The following is a 23,543-nucleotide window of genomic DNA, read 5'->3' as shown; positions in this document are numbered from 1 at the left end:
TGGATTATCCAATAATACTTAAGTTACCATAATATTATAAAATAACTTAAAACATAACACGTTTTAAATCTACGTATATTTTTATTATTTAAATATAAAACATATACATCAGATTAAATATTACTATCTAAGTTATCATAAAAGTAATTAATAAATTATTTTCCCTTTTATATATATATTAAAAAGGTAAGTAAAATATGTTACGTATATAATTTATGTATATGTTTATTAAATAAATAAATTATACACATTTCATTATTTATTAATGGATTATCCAATAATATTTAAGTTACCATAATATTATAAAGTAACTTAAAACATAACACGTATCAAATTTATGTATTTTTTTATTATTTAAATATAAAACATATACATCAGATTAAATATTATTACCCAAGTTATCATAAAAGTAATTAATAAATTACTTTCCTTTTTATATATGCATATAATATGTATCTATATATATACATACACAACTATTCATGGGGAATAATCCATACACATCCAACCTCCTATCCAAGTAATCCATGGGACCCAATTGGTTGGCCCATTACTACTGACCATAACCATAAAAGAAAAATAAAATAAAATAATAAAAGAAAAGAAAACATTTAATTTATAATTAATCAAAACACCATTTAAGCACATAATCTAATTAAATAATTAACACATAGATAAATACAAATAATACATAGACACATAATCAAATAATCAAGTAATATCTAATTCAATTAAATACATAAGCAATTAATCAAATAATCAATTAAATAATTAAAAATACAATTAAAACAAATAAATAAATACCGAGACTATCCTTTTAAAATTAAGGGTATTACAACTCCAATGAGCAGAACACCATAAGATCAGTTCTTTCCAACTAGATGGCTAAATGTACAACCCAATTGTGTGTTGAATGAATGACCACACCACCCTTGAGAACTCACACTGGAAGAATAGATGGTCCACGGATTCATTGTTGGCTAGGCAAAGAAAGCAAGCATTGATGTGATGTTTGTGCTTCAAAGGTTTTCTGTCAAGAGTGTAGAGTCTTCCTTTTGTTGCTAACCAAGTAATAAAGCTATGCCTAAGAATATGATGTTTAAACCAAATGGTCTTGTGCCATGGGAAAATGAAAGTGGGAGGGAGGAGGTATTTGATTGTATGAGCAAGGGAAAAATTGCAACTAGGTGAAGGTAACCATAAAATTGTATCAGCATTAGTTGAGTGTGAAAGTCTTGTGATTGAAAGAAGGGAATATGACCAAATGAGTCAGGAACAACCCAATGATTCAAGGAAATTAGCCTATCAACTTTGACTCTCAAGTCCAGTTGAAGCATTTCCCCATCATTAAAGTTGATCTGATTGAGCAAAAGCCCATTTGGAAGCCAATAATCTAACCACATCATGGTATCAGTGCCTTTCCCTACCCTATGCCTAAGTAAACCCCTTGCTATATCTCTCAATTTCAACAACTTTCTCCAAAATCCAGAGCTTAAAGCTGTTGGTTTCACAGCCCAAAAGCTCTTAGTTCTGATCAGGTACCTATGTGACCAAGCAACCCAGAGGCTATCTTTCTTTCTAGCAAATAATTTCCAAATGTGCTTCAAATTAGCCTACAAACCATATCCCATGCCACCTTAGCACAAGAAGCCTTCAGTTCAGGGCCTGACCAGAGAAATCTCTTTAAAACTCTATTAACATCTTCAATGACCTTCTTAGGTAAGACAAAAGCTTGTGCCCAGTAGCTTTGCATAGAACAGAGTATGGATTTAACAAGAACAGTTCTGCCAGCAAAGGAAAAAAACCTTAAAGTCCATCTTTTCACTCTTGCCGTGATTTTCTCTATAAGGGAAGTACAATCTGTTGAGCTAAGGGTTTTTGATGTAAGTGGTAATCCCAGGTATGATACTGGCAATGAACCAGTTCCAAATTGAAGTAAGGCTAAAATATCAGCTTTGGTTTGACCATCAACACCAGAGAAAAAGGCAAAGCTCTTTAATAGGTTTATGCTTAAACCAGAAAATTCAAGGAATTGTTTAAGGGCCTGGAAGACAATCTGAACTGAGGACAAACTCCCATGAGAGAACAATAAGACATCATCTGCAAATGCAAGGTGGGATAGGGCCAGTTTGCTTCATCTCCAGTGATACTTAAAAGTAGGGTTGCTCACTATGGCATAATTCATGGATTGGGTGAGGACCTCCATTGCAATGACAAACAATATAGGAAAAATAGGGTCCTCTTGCCTAATCCCCCTTTGACCTTTAAAAAATCCAAAGAGTTCACCATTGAGGGATATGGAATAGGATGGTGTGGTAATGCATTGGGTGATCCATTGGATAAGAGATTCAGGAAATCCCATAAGGTTAAGAGTATCAATAATGAATTGCCAATGAATCCTATCAAAAGCCTTTTTAAGATCCACTTTCAGTGCACAGCTAGGGGGATGTGAGGACCTATGGTACCCATTAAACAGCTCATGAGCCAAGATAACATTCTCAGAAATATGCCTTCCTTTCATAAAAGCATTCTGAGTGGGACTGATTAAAAAAGGTAAGGCTGTGCTAATCTTTAAGGCAATGATTTTTTAAATACATTTGTAAATAAAATTGCAACATGAAATGGGTCTAAAATCATGGACTGTTGTGGGATTTGGAATTTTAGGCACTAGGGAAATATATGAGCAATTGATTTCAGTGAGCAGTTTTCAAAGATAGAGAAGTCCCTAATGGCTGCTGTGACTTCTTGACCAATAATTGGCTAAGAATGAATGATAAAACTTGAGTTAAATCCATCCGGACCTGGACTTTTAAAAGGGTGAAAGGATAGCAAGCATTGTCTAATTTCACTATGTGATACCCCCTAATTTTTGGAACACGGGTTGATCAAGTCCGCGCACAAAACCAGGGGATATCAAAACAATTAAAGTATTTTAAACAAGCACAGAGTACAAAAAGAAAATAAAAAGAATAAATAACTCGCTGAAGGAAAATCTATTAAATAATAAATCCATTAATAATTCTCCAATGGTTACAGCTCGGGAATCCTGTAATTCAAGGACCCTTTAACCAAAATCCACTATCCAGAAATTCATCAATACATACTGAAGTAATAATATCCTACTTTGAAATAAAATAGAAAGAATGGCTAAGTCCTCCAGCTGCGGATCCTCAACCTTGAGACTTAGAACTTCTAATAACCTGAAAAATAAATCGTGGGTTAAACCCTACGAGCAAGTTCACTTTACCAAGCCTCTGAAAACCAATAAGCAGATCATCTCTGATCAAAACCAAACCTAATAAATTTTTAACTTTAATAAAGCACGATATACATAGCTACATATAATTATATATACTATACTAATCACATCCATTAATAGGTTTATTAAATTTTCATACCTATTAAATAATTATTAGAATAATAATCATTCCTAAACCAATCTACCATTTATTTTAAAAAGAAAACTCCTTGAAGCTTAACCCCATCCTAGTCAATTGTTTAATCATTTAAACAATAAATTATAATAAAAAGAATATTATATTTAATCCTAAAATCCGATAATGATTTTAATTATTTAAATCACATATGCAAAATCTAAGTTTTGACAAATCATCCATGTCTCCACCAGGATTATTTTATTAATATACATAAGATAATACACTAACCTGTAAGTACTAGATTATTCTAATTTAAGAATATCTAATTCTAATCCAACCTATACAGACAATAACTATAGATGATATTTTAATCATCCAACACACAACAATATAATTACACTTTGGCAAATCAACCATGCCATTATAAATATATTTATTTATATATTGGCAACTCAACCATACCTCCTTATGTATATATATTTATACTTTTAATTAGCAACTCATCCATGTTTCCAATGTATGTGTTTTATTCATACAAATATTTAGGCTATATATTTAAGCCTCTGGCAACTCATCCATGCCTACAATTCAACCATGTACCAACTTTTAACTTAATGATGAACTAAATCACACATAGACTAATGTCATGCATTTCATAACCATAACATTACTTAAATAACCAGCCTATCCAAATATACCAAATAAGAATAATTTATATTAATCATCTTAAATGATATATATATATATATATATATATATATATATATATATATAGACACACACACACACACACACACACACACACATATTATATAATATGTAAATATGTATAATACCATCCATAATAATATTTGATTATTTAAATCATATATATATATACACACATCCATCCATCCTTATCCTAAACAATTAAACCATATATACATATATATAAATAATATTATATATATATATACTTCCTTCCATAACAATATATTAATTTAATTATATTTACTTAATTTAAATGTTACTAAATCTCGTCAGAAATAGTTTCCCATAAATACTCCATCTCGGTAAATAATTTTTCGACACTATTCCACTAAAACATAAATATCTCCTAGTATGATGGGAATCCGATAACGAAATCAGTACCATTGGAAAGAGGACGAAAAATCGTTAAATTTGAGCTCAAGAATGACCTAATTTGGATTTAAGATGACTAAGTTATGACCGTTTCAATTTCAAGTAACAAAACAAGCAACACAATACGTTGAGCTCAATTGCTACTGTGAGCGCGACCACACCGAATGATAATTCAGTTGACTAGACCAAGTCAACGGTCCTAAAGCGCAGACGCACAGAACTCCATGCGCCGCGATGCACCAGATCTCTTTTCTGTTGACAAGACTACACCAAGGGCATAGATCAGTGGTGCATTGAATCCCATGGACGTCCACCACATCGAATCAATCCAATTATATTAAACTAATCCTATGGTCTACATCAGCGCACTCACCCTTGTACCATAAGCCGGGCTTCACTGGATTACAGCCCCCTCTTTCATGCGCCGTAACCCAGATTACATAAACAGTATATATATTTATTCATTTATACACAATTTTCCAAATAAATAATAGGAAAGGAAATCTAATAAATTCCAGAAAAATATATAAAAATACCAGAAAATTTCAGAAAAATATCAAAAATTTCAGAAACCATCTTTACCCTCTTGAATCATAGATCAACCTATAAATTGATTTTAAAATATATATATACAACATCTATATATACAATTAAAATCTAATAATTCAAAACTAAAAATAAATCATAATTCATACTTTTAAATAATCTGATCTAAACATAATTTAATCAAATTAATTTAAGTTAATGTTTTTTTTTTTTTTTACTCCATTCTAACCATGATTTAAATTAATAATTTAATTAAAATCTTGATACTCAAGGTGAAATCCTTATGGGTTCTAAGAGGAAAATTAGAGAAGAACTTGCCTGAAGGTTTCGAAACGAAACTGACGCTTCAAGCTTTGATTGTCTCTTCCAATTCCGGCATCCTTTTTCTCAGATTTGGTCTCTTCCTTGCCGGCCTCCTCTTCTTCTCTTTCTCTCTACTTCTCTTATTTTTTCTCACGTGTAAACTTTTAACCCTAAAGCTTTATGTGTATTTTTATACATCTTAAATTCCAAATCCTATTCCAACTAGGACTATGAATTAAAATAATAACCTTTAAATACTATATATCTATAAACATATATTATATTACATACATATATATATATATATATATATATATACACCTTCCATAATTAATCCATTAGTTAATTAAATCATATATACCTATATATATATCAATAAATATATATATATATGTCCTTCCATAATACCTATTAAATATATAATTAAATATATATTTATAATTATACAAAAATAATTATTAAAATAATCACTTAACCATGAGTCTTTATTAATTAACCCAATAAGGCTCCATCCAAACCCAATATCACATCCATTGGTCCCACTCCTCTTAAGCCCAAATCCAATTAATTTAAATAAACTAAATAATTAAATAAATACTTAAATTAAATAAATAAATAAATAAAAATTAATTACACTAAGCACATAAACAAAACAATAAATTACAACCAAGTCACATCATACAAATAAAATTAACATGCCAACAATTCAATTAATAATCAAACACACGCACACAAATCATCATATCAATTCAATAAATATAATCACAAAATAAAATCTAATTAAAATGAGACAATTAATCTAAACACTCAATTAAATAAAATAAATCATTTAAAAATAAAATAAAATCCATTAATCCCAATTAATAAATCTTTTAAATTATCGGGGTATTACACACTATCAGTAGGAATTGCTGATAATGAGGGAATAAGGTTGGATGGAACAGTTTTGGTAATGAGATGAGAAAAGGATGCGATACCTATGTATTGTTGGTAAGGTTGACCAATCAATCCCATAAAATGATTGAGAAATTCCTGCTGCAGTTCGTTACCATGAAGCTGAACCCCATCAGTGCTTGTTAAAGTTTCCACTTTTCTCCTATTACACTTTGTGGAGAAATTTTTCATGAAGAAAAAGGTATTCTGATCCCCTTCTTTCAACCAGTGTATTTGAGCCTTTTGTTTGTAGAATAACTCCTCAGCTAAACACCATTCAGAAAATTTGCCTACCAGTTCCTTTTCTTTGCTTCTTAGCTGATCATCCATGGGATTAAGGTCTAAGTTGGATTGACAAGAATATAGGTCCTCTCTACAAGCCTGAACTCTGGCAGAAATATCACTGAATTCTTTCTTGTTAAGCTGCTTAAGAGGTCCCTTCAGAGCTCTAAGCTTCTGCACAACTCTAAACATTTTAGAACCATGAACCTCTAGCTGCCACCCTTGAGACACAATTGAGAGAAAATCCCTGTGTTGAGTCCAGAAATTGAAAAATCTAAAAGGCAGGTTCCTTTTCACACTAACTTCACCAATGCTCATTATCATTGGAGCATGATCTGAGACTCCCCACGGCTTGAAGCAACATTCAAACTGAGGAAATTTTGCCATCCAAGCTTGATTAGCCAACACTCTATCTAACTTTCTTGAAATATTTGCACATCCAAAGCTTTTGTTAGTCCAAGAGTGAAAAATACCATGATATCTTAAATCTTCAAGCTCATTCTTATTCAAGCAGGTCTTGAAGTCCTCCATTCCAGGAGTCCAACTGAGAGCACCACCAAAGGAATCATTGACATGAAGCAATACATTAAAATCACCCAAAAGGACCCAAGGCACATTAGCTTGACCATGTAGGTTAAGACATCTCCACAAACCTTTCCTTTCCAAAGCAGTGTTAGCTGCATACACAAAGGAAGCTAAACACCTAATCTTCAAATCAATAAGGAGAATAGAGCAATTAATGGCTTGACTTGTTGTACTGGAGATAGAGACTCTCAGTTTTTGTGTATTCCAGAGCAGCCAAATCCTACCTAGGACGAGTAAGTGTATTCCAGTTGGGAGCAATCACTTTATGAACTGTCTCAGTATTTTCAGGACTAATTTTTGTTTCCAGCAATGCAATTAAACTCAAATCTGAATCTCTAATAAGATTCTTGACCTCTACTTGTTTGAGGGGAGAGTTCAACCCTCTTACATTCCATGTAGCCCAGATCATTGAGAAGAGTTAGAGAGGCTACAGATACCCCTAAACCCCTTCAAGGTAACAACTTTCCCCTTACCATGCTTCTTCTTATTTTTTGAGAATTTTGGTTTCCTTTGTTGTATCATTCGACCCTCCACTGGAGAGTAAGCTGGATCATAATTATCACTCTCACAAGCTGAGGACTGCTCTATTTCATCACCTACATCTTCCCCATTCTCCTCTAAGTTTTCAAAAGAGAGAACATCAAAGGAATTAGCTGTGGCCAGGGGTTCAGGACTCTTAGTCCTTCCAGGAATACAAGGCAATGAGAGGTCCACATATAAGCAAATTTCTTTCCCCTTCCCTGAATTAACAATCTCAGGTGGGTGTGAAGCAAGTGAAGTGTTGTCTTGACCATTGGGTGGAGAATTATTCATAGTCTCAGGTGGTTGAGTAATTGGTGTGGTATCATGGACAAGAGGGGGATGGTTACTGGTGGATGCGGAATTACAGTTAGAGCGGGAAGTATAAGATTTTGGGGACTTTCTAGAGACCATTACCCATTCTTGAGTTTGGGCAGTTGTGCATATATCAGTGGTTATAGGTGTTGAGCATATAGTTGTGCAGTTTGTAGAAACATGTCCAAATGAGTTACAAGTAAAGCAAGAGAGGGGTTTCCAGGGTTACTTTACCTGAATTTCAGCTAGAGTTCCATCTTTTTTCTTCACATGGAAAGAGTTATCAAGTGTGGATTGAGGAGAAATTTCAACACAGATCTTGGCATAGTCCATTCTGCTTTTGTTGATTGTATTCTTGTCCGCAAAAAGTGGCTTTCCAATGGCACTTGCAATATAACTCAATCCCTTAGGGGACCAGAATTGGAAGGGGATATTATAGAAAAGAATCCAAATTGCCAATGAATTGACAAGAGGATTTTGCTTTCGAGGTTCAGGAGACCAAGCCTGTAGAGTCACTGCCTTACCAGCCAAGTACCATTGTCCTCCTGCTAAAATGTTTCTGCAACTCTCCACTGAGTCGAAGGTGAAATAGAAGGTTCCATTTGTGCTCCCAACAACCTTCAAAAGCCCTCTGTTAGACCACAATTTGTGTGCCATCCTGGCAATGAGCTTGTAAGACATCCTTTTCTGAAAGGTTCCAACCAAACAAGATTGCCACTGCAAAGCTCCTTCCTCTTCGATTCCGTCCGGTAGTTCCACAATTTTCCCTCCTTCACTGTTTTTTGGTTCATGGTAATCAAAGCTCCAATTCTCATTTTGAGCTTGGGCAATTGTAGCCCAAGATATAGGTGAGCTGACCGAGGCATGATGGGGGGAGCTCTCAGAGGCCAGCGAACATTCAGTTGGTGGGATGGAGTGTTGGGTAAATTTTTGAGGTTGGTCAAAGCTCTGTTCCATTACTTGTTGAGGGGCTTGGTCAGAATTTAGTTGTATCTGGTTCGGATGGAACGAGAATAAATGAGAGGGCTCCTGCTCTGAGGTGAGGGAATTGTGCAGAGTCTGAATTTGACAAGAGGTGGTGGGTGAGGAGTTGTCACCTCCGGATTTGACTGCAGTGGTTACCACATTTTGAACTGATCCCTCAAAAGCCGGGAATTTTGAATTTGAATTAGAAGTCGTTGGGTCCAGTTGAGTCGTAGGTGATTTGGAAGGCGCGTGAGCCACACCCTTGCTTAGTGAGATCTCCGCCGGTACCGGCCTGAGCGAAGCTACAATCTCCTTCAATTCCAGCAGCAATGCGGATGCATTCGAAGCCTCATTAATCAATCCATGCGCCCTTTTAAGCTCTAAATCCTTCTCATGCAGCAGTGCCTTAAGTCTTGCAACTTCTTCGAGAAGCTCCAGCTTAGAAGCATCCATGATCGCCTCATCAATGCCCTCGGGAAGCAAGACCACATCACTAACCTCCAGTCCTTTGGGATTAAGGATTCTATCATGTTGTAGTGCCCGCCGTACTCTGTCCTTTGTTGCACCTGTGACTGAAGGAGGTCTCGGAAGATAGTTCTCTGTGATCCTGTCGTTTTTGATGATGGAGAGAGAACGGGAGGAGTGTGAGGTTGAGGTTTTTGAGGTAATGGTGGTTTACATGGCGTGAGTTGTTTGTGAGGCAGAGGAGGTTTTCTTGTATTAGGATTAGTTGGTAAAATTTTATTGACTGGACCAAGTGTGAGAGGAATGGAGATGGGATTGGATGAGGATGGGGATGGGGATGGGGAATAACTTTTTTTGGACTGGGGGAGTGGATGGAAAGGAGGTTTCAGGTGGTTGGGTGGTCGGCGAGGTGAGGATAATTTATTCATAATTGTAAAATTGTATACTGAGGATAATGTATACTGAGGATAATTTATTCATAATTGTAAAATTGTTTGTTAAAAATGTCTGAACTGATTTTAGGAACAATAAATTATCCTCAGTATACATGCTGATCACTGTCTCGCTACCCACTGTAACACCAGTTCCATCTACGAGTATGAAGGAAGCTCTCTCTCGCCAATGACTCCATAAAGAAGCTCAATCTCAGACCGTGATGCGATCAATGGTATCATCAATCAAATTGGTCACACAAACTCATACATTAATTTATACATTTCCATACGTGTGTATAATATAGATACTTATTTTGCTTGGCCATGGCAGTCATCAACCAAATTGATCACAAAAAAAGCACACATTTATATATTTGCATGTGTGTACATAAAATAGATATTAGTTTTGCTGATTTTGATGTTTTGGGTATTTATATATTTGCATATGTGTACATAAAATAGATATTAGTTTTGCTGATTTTGATGTTTTGGGTGTTCGAATGCATGGTGTTTGATGAATTGACCTGTATAATTACACTTGTGCAATTTCCTTTAATCTGAGCTCGTTTGATCACTAATATCTGCCATTGATATAATTGGGTCATATTTCAACACTTGGCCATTTGTTACGGTCACCATCTTTTGATGCTCCGCATTTCAGAGTAAAAAATTTGATGCTTTGACAATATGTCCATCTCCTAAATTATCTTCCCAGATATTATCATGTCACTTTAGTTCTCAATTACATATATGTGTGTGTGTGTGTATTCACGGCAATATCATTTGAGGCTAACCTTTTATGCTGAAGTTCAAGCAGTAAGAAGAAAGATGAGGTCTTTCTTGATTTTTCTTGTGTGCTCTGAGGTTCTTGGCAACTACCATATTCTCTGTGTGGCTCATTTGTCCCCAAATGACGCATACCCATCAGGGTATGGTGGTGATTGCGTTATAGCTGGTGAGAATTTGAATCCTTCGAGGAGGGAGGTTTTTGACAGCAGAAGAATATTTGATATTACCCATAGATTTACTCCTGAATCGCCCTCCGAGGACTTCGAAGATGGGATTGGACAATTCCTTTCCCTTTCTATGAGCACGAAGAATGGCTCCGATTATAATCTCTCTATTTTGAAGATAGCTGTTCATACTGGTACTCATGTTGACCTTTATCTTCAATCGATTTGGCATGGAAATATAATATTTTGTATTGGAGATGCTGATGGCCTTTCAAAGTCAAAATATAGCAAGCGGATGAAAATAAGACACACTCCAATGCCAAATATAACAATTCTCAAAAGACCTCTCATAATTTTATATTTTTCTTATTAGTTCTAATTTAAATATATCATTTTGAATAAAATGTATCATTGGAACATAATTACTCAAATATAGCATTTTGACGTTGTAACTCCTCTCAAATATGTACTTGGCATGGAACCATACTATTTTGCATTGGAGATCGATACTCTAAAGATCTAAGCCCATTTTCAAAAAATAAAAATAAAAAATAAAACCCTAATCTAATTTCAAATCTTTTAGAGGGTGATCTAAGGCATTTGCTTACTCAGTTTGGTTTCTTCTTTTCCTTGTGATAGTAGGAATTCGTTTAAGCAAGGAAGAATTCGTTTAATAAACGGGGTACTACGAAACCCTAACCCCTAATAATGTATATAAGTTTTTAGTCCAACATAATGTAAAGAATTTTAGTGTAGTCCATACACGCAAACAAGTTAGTTATTTAAATAATATTCCCTATCATTATATATATATATAAAAAGTGCATATATCTTGTATTTTGAAAATTTATGCAAATTACCCCTGATCAATAATTTTGATCAATTTTTTTCTAGAACCACAAAATACTCTTAAGGGAATTTTAGATTTTTTTTTTTTTTTTTTTTTTTGAAAAAATAAATAAAATATGGGGTTGTTATTAATATTCCTTATTTTTTATTGTTTTAAATTTAAAATTATTATTATTATTATTTATATATTTATTTTTATTTAGTCCCAAAGGCATTTTAGTTTTGAAATTGAAGAATTGCCTTTATTTGCACAAATTAAAAAAGGGATAATTCCATAAAATGGAGTTTTAGGAGTCAAAGGACAAAATAATGGACTCAAAATTAAGTTTTCTAAATTAATGAAATTTTATAAAAGTCTGATGTGGATGTGAAAATTTATTGTATATCATATTTTTATTCCCAAAACACCTTTCTCTCATATTTAGAAAGAGAAACTCATCTATGGCAACCCTTCTTCCCAAATGAACAATCCGGTTGCCATCTCTCTCTTTCACCCACCTTACCGACAAAACCATTTGAAAAAAAAAAAAAAAAAAAAAAAGCAACAAATCTTTGTTTTCCCTCCCACGTTTCCTCAAAAACATCCTTTCCTCCAAACTCGATTTAAACCCAAAATCCATATCAGATAAAAGAAAAATCAAGATCCAAGCTGAGATTCAAAAACCCAACACGAAACATCATGAAAAAACCAACACAATCCTCTGTAATGGTCGATCCACGGCTCGGCAACACAAAAGGTTGATGCAAATGTGGATCCACAAGAAATCTTCAAGTGGGTCTGTGAAATCCAAGTCACATCATAAAAATTGGAATATTCACAAATGAGAACTAGGCCTCTCTCTATTTTTCTTGAAGGTTTACAGTATCAAAGTAGCAAATATCTACCTTTTCAAAAAAAAAAAAAAAAGTAGAAAATACCTCTTAATTTCTAGGGTTTGGTTGAACTTGGTGACGTTAGCGAGTGCTTGGGCGTAGCTTTCGGTAGTGCAGTCGGCCATCCTGGCTTCACCGCATCATTTTTAGGTGATTTTGACAGTGTGTTTCAGGAGAAGGCAAGTTTGAGAGGATTGGTAAAGAAGAGAGGGGGTAGTAGCATAATTTTATAGCAACTATAAAAGGGTATTTTGGAAATAAAAAGATGATGTACAGTAATTTTTCATGTCCACCACTCGCCGCCTTGCCATGCCTTTCCTTTCCTTTCCAATATTCCTTTCTGAAATTAGGAATTCATTGAAGGGTTCTGAAATTAGGAATTCATTGAAGGGAAGAAAGAATTCTTTTAAAGAACCAAACCCAAGGATCGGTTCTCTCTTTCCGGTTCGGTTCTCTTGTGGTCGTGGTTAAAGATGGTGAACCGAAGAACGCAACAATGGTCCACACGGCGAGCTTTTTTCAGAGAATTGCAAATCCCATATGAACCATCTGATACGGTTTGCTTGAAAGTAGATGTACATAACTATAGATACAACAGTGATATGGTGGAAGTCAATCACACTACAAGCACACATGTGTACCCTATGTCGTCGTGTGTCATAGAATCTGATGACTTCTCGCGCAGATTTTTCAATCACTTCGTGTTTCGCTTGGGAGTTACCGGTGATGACCGGATGTATCACGATGCCCTCTCTTTATCGCGCGCCATCCACCACCATAGAAGTAATATTCGAGACAATGCCATACCCGTAGTTGTTATTAACGTAGTAATGAAGACTTCCTCTGATGAGGATCCTATGGATATTGATGAAGAGGGTGAGTCCAATATTGATGATAATGATGATTTGCCATTGGTTCGGATTCTACAAGCGTCTATGACTCGGACTCGGGGTTTGAATGGGTCAATGGCTCGGGCCATACAGGAGTCCATGGACGAGTACGTCGCGTTGAAGCTCGTACCCGCAAGTCAATCATCCATCGACGCCGTGGAGAAGATGACATTCTATTGCTCTTGCACCATTTGTCTAGAGAAATTCTGTGATGAAGAATCCATCACTCGCATGCCCTGCTCTCACGTCTTTCATGGAGATTGCATTAGTAAGTGGCTTACGACAAACCACTCTTGTCCGCTTTACCGTTTCAAGATGCCAACCACTTGATTTAGCTAAGTTCTATTCTTCTATTTTGTATACTATGAAGGTTTATTCAAGATTTTATCTTTTTGATATAGTATACACATTGAATATAGAAACCATTTTTAAAAACTTTTTAAGGACTTTGTGTATAATTTTAGTAACCACCACAAGAAGATAGAATATAAGATTCAATACCCAGCTTGTTTCAATCTAATCACAACACCAAGGTTCAATACATCTTGGGCATCACCTACTGGCCTAATTGGTAAAGCGCTAAGGTGTGCCCGTGTTCCAGTCTCCCTCTCCTAATTTGCCGAAAAAAAAAAAAAAAAAAAAAAGTTCTATACAGTCCCAAGGAAGCAAAAGAAAATTACATGATCTAGACAAAGAATGAAGCAATAGTATATGAACTTAAAAGGCCAAGAGAGAGAAGCAACAGCCAAATAGACAACCTAACTCGTACTTCCTAGGATAAGAAACAGCAAATTCTATTTTCTGATAACAAAAAAAGGTTCCCATGTACAATAACATCATAATAACACAGAAACTCCCATCATTTGTTAATTTACTGTAAGTAATGAGTTCTCTCATTTAATGTATATCATTGCCAAAATTTGTTGTAGTTGCTTGTAGATCACAGTTCACACTCCAACTTGCCTCACCGCGCATCAACTCGCTCACAGGGAAATACCAACTTACTGAGGCTGTTGAAACAAGAGCAAACCAGAAATCAACATTAACAAAACTTTACAAGTTTCCTGATTTGAAGAGACTAATTTTATTGAAATTATCACCCTGGCTCAGCTTGGCCTTTGAGATCCAGAACAACTAGGCAAATTTAACTGGTTTTGCCAGACTCCTACTAGTCGGTTCATGTGACATCCGGCACAACCTAGTCCAAAACACGCAACCTCTAAAAGGCATCCACTTACTAAACAATTTGAATTTGTCCAGTTAACTGGTCATTACTATGCAAGAGCTAAAGAGCATTAATAATTTACCATTCTTTATCAATCAAATTATATCTTTTTGGGTATAGTGCAAAAAAAACTCCCCTCATATATAGAGTTTGTGCAGAACTAATCCCTATTTTTTTAAAATGTGCATATTAGTCCATAAACTTTTTAAAAAGTACAAATAAGCCCCTCTAACCACTTTTTGACAAAAATTAAATATAAAAATCCTATTTTACCCTTTTGATTCCCATTTTGCCCCTCACCCATATGGGCATATAACCCCCTCTATACCCATTTTCTTACCCCTCTTTCTCTCTAGGGTTCTTATGATATACATATATACATATATATATATATATATATATATATATATATATATATTAATTTTTTATCCTTGTAATATTTTAAAATTTTTATCAATTCAATAGACACATAAAATTAAATTAAAATTAAAATTAAAATTATGTTAGGTAAACACAATGAAATACCCTAAACCCTTTTTGGGTTTTTGGGAATTTTGTCGATGATAATTGAAATAATGAAACTAAGAACTTGGCTGCACCGGAAGCTTCCATGCACTGCTTGTTGGCTTCGTTTTCGGAAGCAATTGATTTTAGTTTTCTAAGACACTGCATGTGGTGCTGTTGGCTTCGGGGTTGGGAAGCGTTCGATGCCGTATGAAGCGTTGATGGTGCACCATGATTGGATCAATCGGCGGAGGGTGTGGTTCAGGGTCATATCTGGATCGGAGATGACTTGCTTGGTGACCGGACATCTGTTGTTTTTCCCCGAAAATATCAATTTTTCGATGCTCTCTTAATCATATGTTATGCTAGTTGGAACAGTCATCGGATCTTTCATAATTTCTAGAGAGATGGAACACAAAAAATAAGGAGGAACTTCAATTTCAATTCTCATTGTAAGTAATGCAGCGAAGAACTAGGTCGATCAAATTTAATCCAAGAAATTAAAATCTCCTAGATCGATAGATGACAAGTTGGATCAAATAAGAAAAACCTAGAAAGTTTAGTTGATGAAAATGATTATATAGATAGAAAATAAAAGAAAATTTAAGTTTGAAAGTCGATTATGAAGCTGTTGGAGAGGTTGTGGATTTTGGTTTGAAGAAGCTGGGAATAGTGGGGGTTGGTTTTATATGTGATTCAAAATGGGGATGTCAAAACACCGAAAAACGAGAGCTGGTTTTATATGTGATTCAATGGGGAAGTCAAAACATGGAAGAGAGAGAAAGGCGGCATGGGTAGTGGGAGGAAGAGGCGGCATGGGCAGTAGGAAAAGGCGGCGGCATGGGTAGGGGGAGAAGGTGGCTGTTTGGTTTCGGTTTTTATTATATCAAATTTTAGATTTCTTTGGTTTAGCTTATCCTAAATCTAAACAAATTGAGGTTTATTTTATTCTTATTCCAAACAAACACAATTTTACACAAATTGGACAAAAAGATCATTTTACATGACATGTATTTATAGTTATTAACTTATTCAACTGAAGTGAGGGTATTATCATCATTTTATACCACACAAGGACCTATTTGCACCAAATTGATAGTATAGGGAAGTTTTATATCACACAGAGACCTTTTTGCATTATATCGATAGTAGATGGGAGTTTTTTGCACTTAAACCCTATCTTTTTAACTTGTATGTCCAAAACAACAATAGGATATTGGTAGATTTTATTTGAGAACAACATATGTTATCTTCTGTTAACAATATTGTGTACATGACATAGCCATTGGGAAAACTCAGCCTGAGATCCAGCCTGCACAGGATTTGATCTGTCAAACATATACACAAAAATACTGTCACTTGCAGAAGTTTTACCAATTCAGACATTTGGAAACCAATTAAATATAGCATGATTTAGCCATTCTTTTGGGAATTTTGAAGGCACAAAATATCCTACACTGAAGCACTTCGAATAAAATGGAGAGCAGTTAAAATGATGAGAAGATCTGAAATGACTACTTTTTTTCTTAAAATTCTTAAATGATCCTACACATGCTACATAGATATGAAAAAGCCATATAAGGAAAAAGCAAAATGTCTTAGATATTGCATAAAAATAAAAGAGAAGCAATGCCACTCTACATCATCCTTAATCATTTCTGGCATCAACTCCAGTCCTTTTACGTTAGTTTCACTTACATTTTGAGTTTTTAGAGAGAGGAAGTGTATCTTTTTTATTATATATGATATTGTATAATAAACCTGATTTTAATATTGAGGGGTAATTTTGTCTTTTTAGAGAATTTAAGGCCTTGTTTGGTTAGATTTTCGTATAAGGGGTGTCTTTATCTAAAAAACATGTAAATTTCATCTGTGTGTCCTTTAGGCAAACCTAGGGAGGTGTGACTGTACTTTACCCAAAAAAATAAAACCCTAATCTAATTTCAAATCTTTTAAAGGATGATCTAAGGCCCAATTTTCCTTGTGATAGTAGGAATTCGTTTAAGGAAAGGAATAATTCTTTTAATAAAGTTGGTTACTATCAAAGCCTAACCCCTATTAATGTATATAAGTTTTTAGTCCAACATAATGTAAATAATTTTAGTCCAGTAAATACACTTTTTTTTTTTTTTTCCCAAGCAAGAAAACATATTTATTGATTAGAATCAAAAATTACATCCAAACGAGCTTTATGCAAAACAAACTCTGGGAAATTATCATCCCATAAACGTGAACTTTTCGATTATAAAGCATAAGCAGTAACTGCATGGGCAACCTCATTCCCTGCTCTAGGCTATACACCAAATCAAAATCAGGGTGATGATGAAGCCATTCACGGATATCTTCTACTAGAGGGCTAAGTAAAAGAGATGAAGACCCATCCAACATCACAGCCTTAATAATGACCTCTGCATCAATCTCAAACACAATACGACTGTAGCCCCAATGAATAACCTGGTCCATAATCTTTCGAAGCACCAAACCTTCAGCCACTAACGGATTTGAAACTCTTTGAAAGAAAAAAGACGCCAATCGCAACACCTTTCCCCTGTGATCACGCATAACCATTCCACCTCTAGCCTCACATAATACTTTGCAAAATGATGCATCAGTATTAACTTTAATCACGTCCACTGGAGGAGCTTGCCACCTAATAGGATTCCCATAACTGTTTTGCCTGAATAGGGTGATCTCATAGTAGCAAAAAGACCAACATTACAATTTTAAAATTCAAAACAGTGAGCTTTTCCAATTCTAACTATCTCCATTGCATCATACCATTTTTGCTTAAACACCAAAGCATTATGCGCCTTCCAAATCTGCCAACAAAGAAAAACAACCATACTCTTCATCAAGTGCTCCTCACTTAAGCCCAACCAATTCTCCATTTTTGATCTCCACCATCTATCCCACTGTCCATGGCCAACTTCCTCCCCATCTAATCTAATTGTAGAAAACTTCCAAACCAACTTGGCTCTTAGACACCTACAGAGAAAATGACTAACTGATTCAAGTTCTAACCCATATACTTTACATATAATATCATCCATCATCTTCCTCCTACCCAATTTTTTCTAGGACAACCACATCCTCATTTAAACAACGCCAAAGGAAATGTTTAATTTTTGGCATAACCTTCAACTTCCATAGATGTTTCCACTCCTATTGGCGTTCTTCTATCCCACTTGTTCCACATTCACCTCTATTGGCATGTCGTATCCCACTTCCTTTTATCTTAAGCGCAACCTGGTATACAGATTTTACACTAAAAGAGCCATTTGTTGAAAAAAGCCACCATTGTTTATCCACTCCTTCTGTAACTTGCAATTGGATCTGTAAAATTCTTTTCTAATCTTCTTCTTTAAAAATTTGTTTAATCAGGAACTCATTCCATCCTCCTGGATGTTGATCCACCAAATTAACTACTCTGTAAATGCTAGAATTAAAAGGTTCTGGAGTACAAATAGTAGGATTACTTTTATCAGGAATCTACTTGTCCTCCCAAATTCTAACACTTTGACCATTTGCAATCTTCCATACCAGACCATTCTCAATCACTTTTCTGGCGGAGAGAAAACTTTGCCAGGCCCATGAAGAATTTGAACCTTTTTTAGCTCTGAGAAATCATAATGAGGGAAATATTTACTTTTATAAATTTGAAAAAATAAACCTTTCCGTTCCACTTGCAGACTCCATGCTTGTTTTGCTAACAAAGCTGTATTAAAAGCTTCCATGTCTTTAAATCCCAACCCCCCATCTGCTTTATTCTCTGTCAATTTTTTCCAGCTAGCCCAATGAATCTTTTGTTTCTTCAGATTGCCACTACACCAAAACTGGAAAATATTCCTCTTCAGTGTATTACATATTTTGTGAGACACCTTGAAGCATGACATCATATAAGCTGGAATAGCCTGAAGTACACTTTTCACTATTGTTTCCTTCCCTTTAGTCGATAAAAATTCTCCCTGCCACCTTTTAACTTTAGAAGCAATCTTTTTTTCAATGTAGGCAAAAACTTCAGATTTAAATCTTCCCACAACTGATGGAAGACCTAAATATTTTTCATTCATACCTTCTCAAGAGACCCCAAGAATTATGCGGATATAATTTCTATCGGAAAGAGGAGTGTTCTTGCTGAAAAATAATGCTGATTTATCCATATTAATAGTTTGTTCGGATACCAATTCACACTCCTTCAATATCTTTGCCAATCGTTGAACTTCTTCATTCTCGGCCTTACAAAAGGAGACAATCGTTTGCAAAAAAAAGGTGAGAGATTCTGGGAGCTCTATGACAAATTTAAACTCCAGAGAGGGAACCTTGTGATAATTCAGCATGCAGAATATTAAAGAGACCTTGGGTACATAAGAGAAAAAGATAAGGGGATAAAGGATCTCCTTGTCTCAAACCTCGGGATAATCATCCCGTGGGGACTGTCATTCAACAACACTGAGTAATTGACAGAAGCCAAACAAGTTTTAATCAACTGCACCCATTCCTTTGCAAAGCCCATTCTCTCCATAACTGCTAACAAATAATTCCACTCAACCCTATCATATGCTTTACTAATGTCCAATTTCAAGGCAATAAACCTATCCTCTCCCCCCTTTTTATTTTTCAAAAAATGTACAATCTCATGAGCCACTAAAATGCTATACAAAATAAGTCGATCCGGCACAAATGCACATTGGTGAGCATCAATGATCTTCTCAAGCAAAGATTTCAATCTATTTGCCAACGTTTTGGAAAATATTTTATAAACCAAATTGCATAACACAATAGGCCTAAATTGTAACACTTTGGTTGGACTTTTTACTTTAGGGATAAGAACGAGGTTAGTATGATTCAAACATTTAAGTAAACTCCCCGAGCTTAGAAAATCATTAAAAGCTCTCAAAATATCATTCTTAACCAAACCCCAATACCGTTTGAAAAATAAAGGAGAGAAGCCATCAGGTCCTGGAGCCTTCAGTGAATCCATAGCAAACAAAGCATCCTTTAACTCCTCCTCTGTACCCAATCTCATCAAATTCCTATTGTCCTCCTCTGAAATAAGCTGAGTGGTAGCTTGAAGGAAATTATTGAAATCATAATTTTGCTCTAATTTATACAAATCTTGGAAATAAGTCAGTACGATATGACAAATATGGCAATCATCCTCACACCAAACTCCTTCAGAATTTTCAAGTCTAGAAATAAGATTCCTCTTCCTTCTCTGCTGTGTTTTAGCATGAAAAAACTTTGAATTTTTATCGCCTTCTTTAAGCCATTGAACCCTGGACTTTTGTTTCCAAAACATCTCTTCGCTTCTCCACAAATTCCCTAAATTTTTACTAACCTCATTAACTTTGTTTGCATCAAAACTACTACTCTGATGAAGCATCCGAAAAATTAAAACCCTAATCTAATTTCAAATCTTTTAAAGGATGATCCAGAGCCCAATTTTCCTTGTGATAGTAGGAATTCGTTTAAGGAAATGAAGAATTCTTTTAATAAAGCTGGTTACTATCAAACCCGAACCCTTATTAATGTATAGTCCAACATACTGTAAATAATTTTAGTCCAGTCCATACACGTAAACAAGTGAGTTCTTGAAATAATATACCCTATTATTATATATATATATAAGTGCATATACCCTGTATTTTAAAATTTTATGCAAATTAGCCCTGATCAACAACTTTGGCCAATTTTTTTTCTAGAACCCCAAAATACTCTTAAGGGAATTTTAGATATTTTATTTTTATTTTTTATTTTATGAAAATAAAAATAAATAAAATATGGGGTTCTAATTAAAATGCCTTATTTTTTTATTGTTTTAAATTTAAAATTTAAAATTATTATTATTTATATATTTATTTTTATGAAAAATAATTCTTGTACCGAATAGTTGCAGTGAATTGCTAAACTTATTCTTTTAATTAGTCAATTATGCAATAAATAAAATAGCGAATTAAAAATTATTCAGTTAAACAATTCACTACAAGTATTTGGTGTGTGTATCACTACTCTATTTTTATTTAGTCTTAAAGGCATTTTAGTTTTCAAATTAAGGAATTGTCTTTATTTGCACAAATTAAAAAAAGCAATTTTTTTTTTGAACGTCAAAGAATATTTGGACATTTTTGTATATAGTAGTTTTTTTTTTTTTTTTTTTTTTTTTTGCGCACTTTACCTGATAATAAAAAAGTTAAGTGCAAAAAAAAAATCCTGATATATAGGGTTTGTGCAAAACTAATACCTGCTTTTTGAAAATGTGTATATTAGTTCATAAAATTAAAAAAAGATGCAAATAAGCCCCTCTAACCACTTTTTGACAAAAAAATAAATATGAAAACCCTATTTTACCCAATTGATTCCCATTTTACCCCTCACCTATATGTGCATATGACCCCAATACCCATTTTGTTCCTCTCTCCTCTCTCTCCACGTGTACATATTATTTGTTTCGTAATGAAACCTAAATTAATTAATAAAAAAATATAATAAAAACTGATAAGTATAATAAAAATATTTTAAAAAACACATATATACGTACTGATATAATAAAATTGATAATATAATAAAAACTATAATAAAAATATAAAACTGATAATATAATTAAAAATATATATAATAAAACTAATAAAATAATAAAATCTGATAATATAATAAAAAATTGATAATAAAAAAGTATATAATAATACGATAATATATAATAAAAAAAACTATAATAAAACTGATAATATAAAAATATATATAAAATATAATAAACTGATAATATAATAAAAAATATAATAAAATTGATAAGTATAATAAAAATAAAAATAAAAATATAATAAAAGCTGATAAGTAGATGAATGGTATAAATATAATATATATACATACTGAAAATATATAGATATATATAATTATATATACACACAAAACACTCTACCAAACTTTCGCAAGAGACAAAATAGAAAGTTCATGTGGTAATGAACCTTACATCTTACTAATAAATACTAATTATTAAGCTTGCTTGCAATCAATTCCTTATCTAAGGACCTGGAGCTTTATCTGGGTGAAAAGCTGTCGCACTAATCTGTGCTCTCTGATCTCATCATCAGAAAGAGGTGCCTCTTAAAATAGAGCATCCGCAAGAGAAATAAATGGTTGAGTTTGGTGGCTTCTCGAGTGTATTATCCTCATTTTATATGGGTTGGATTTATACTAATTTTTTATTTATTCAACTGAAGTGAGAGTATTGTCATCATTTTAAGTCTATTTGCACAAAATTGATAATATTTGGCTAAGTATTATATTTACACATGGACCTTTAGTAGGAGGGGTATTTTGCACTTAACCCAATAATAAAACACATAAGCCCGTCTAAAAAAGACTGGTCAATTTTTCTTGTGAAATTAGGAATTCGTTTATTAAGGAACCAAATCCTAACCCCTTCCCGGTTCTCTTGCTATCTGAATTTTTGTGAAGTCACAATTTATCGATCCAAAAGATTCGGTTCTCTCTTTCCAGTTCGGTTCACTTGTGGTCGTGGTTGAAGATGGCGAACCGAAGAAGGCAACAATGGTCCATAGGGCGATCTTTTTACACAGGATTGCAAATCCCATATGAACCATCTGATACGGTTTGCTTGAGAGTAGATCGACATAACTATAGATACAACAGTGATATGGTAGAAGTCAATCGCACTACCACTTGATTGAGCTTAGGTTCTGTTTTCTATTTTGTATACTATGAATATAGCATCTGTTTTTGTTTCTGATTTAGTGCACACATTCAATATAGAAACCATTTTTTTGTTTGTGAACATGAATAACCTATTATCTGAGATAGAATGAATAACATGAATAACCTTTACCTGAGATGGAATTTGTAGTGAATTGTCAAACCTATTTCACATGCTGCAATGTTAAAGTTTAAGGCCTAGAATAGTTGATAATATTTTTAAACTTTTAAAATTTTAGTAACCACCACAACAAGATAGGATACAAGATTCAATACTCGGCTTATTTCAATCTAAACACAACACCAAGGTTCAATACAATCTTGGCATCACCTACTGGCCTAATCGGTAAAACCCTAATCTAATTTAAAATCTTTTATAGCTAGGGCGATCTTCTTTTCCTTGTGATAGTAGGAATTCATTTAAGGAAAGGAATAATTCGTTTAATAAAGCCAGGTATTATCAAACCTTAACACCTAAGTTTTTGTCCAACATAATATAAAGAATTTTAGTCCAGTCCATACGCGTAAATATATATATAAATAGTGCATATATCCTGTATTTTGAAAATTTAAGCAAATTACCTCTGATCAACAATTTTGCCCAAATTTTTTCTAGAACCCCAAAATACTCTTAAGGGAATTTTAGATAATTTTTTTTTTGAAAAATTTAAAATAAAAATAAATAAAATATA

General features: G+C 33.9%; 1 protein-coding gene across 1 annotated transcript; it reads right to left on the bottom strand.

Annotated features, from left to right (window-relative positions):
* Positions 1 to 1,603: 1,603 nt before the first annotated feature.
* LOC132301347 (uncharacterized) lies at positions 1,604 to 8,081 on the bottom strand. The gene is made up of 3 exons (XM_059798606.1): positions 7,622 to 8,081; positions 6,398 to 7,240; positions 1,604 to 2,100 (listed from the first exon to the last, which is right to left on the bottom strand). Exons 1-3 carry the CDS (start codon positions 8,079 to 8,081, stop codon positions 1,604 to 1,606), a joined length of 1,800 nt encoding a protein of 599 aa, XP_059654589.1.
* Between the last annotated feature and the right edge of the window lie 15,462 nt (positions 8,082 to 23,543).

This window comes from Cornus florida, unplaced genomic scaffold (assembly GCF_030987335.1).
Source record: "Cornus florida cultivar Cherokee Brave unplaced genomic scaffold, ASM3098733v1 CherokeeBrave_3.0.0_Hap2_Chr03, whole genome shotgun sequence".
In the NCBI taxonomy this organism is placed as follows: Eukaryota; Viridiplantae; Streptophyta; class Magnoliopsida; order Cornales; family Cornaceae; genus Cornus; species Cornus florida.
Note: the sequence above shows the minus strand (reverse complement) of the source record. Positions and strands in the feature narration are given on the sequence as shown.

Excerpts from the sequence above, each read along its gene's own strand:
- LOC132301347 (XM_059798606.1), bottom strand. The coding sequence starts at position 8,081 with ATGGTCTCTAGAAAGTCCCCAAAATCTTATACTTCCCGCTCTAACTGT. Across the intron at positions 7,241-7,621 it reads AAAAAATAAGAAGAAGCATG|CTAACACTGCTTTGGAAAGG; the intron begins GTAAGGGGAAAG and ends TTGTGTATGCAG. Across the intron at positions 2,101-6,397 it reads TGATGGGGTTCAGCTTCATG|ATGATGTCTTATTGTTCTCT; the intron begins GTAACGAACTGC and ends TTGCATTTGCAG.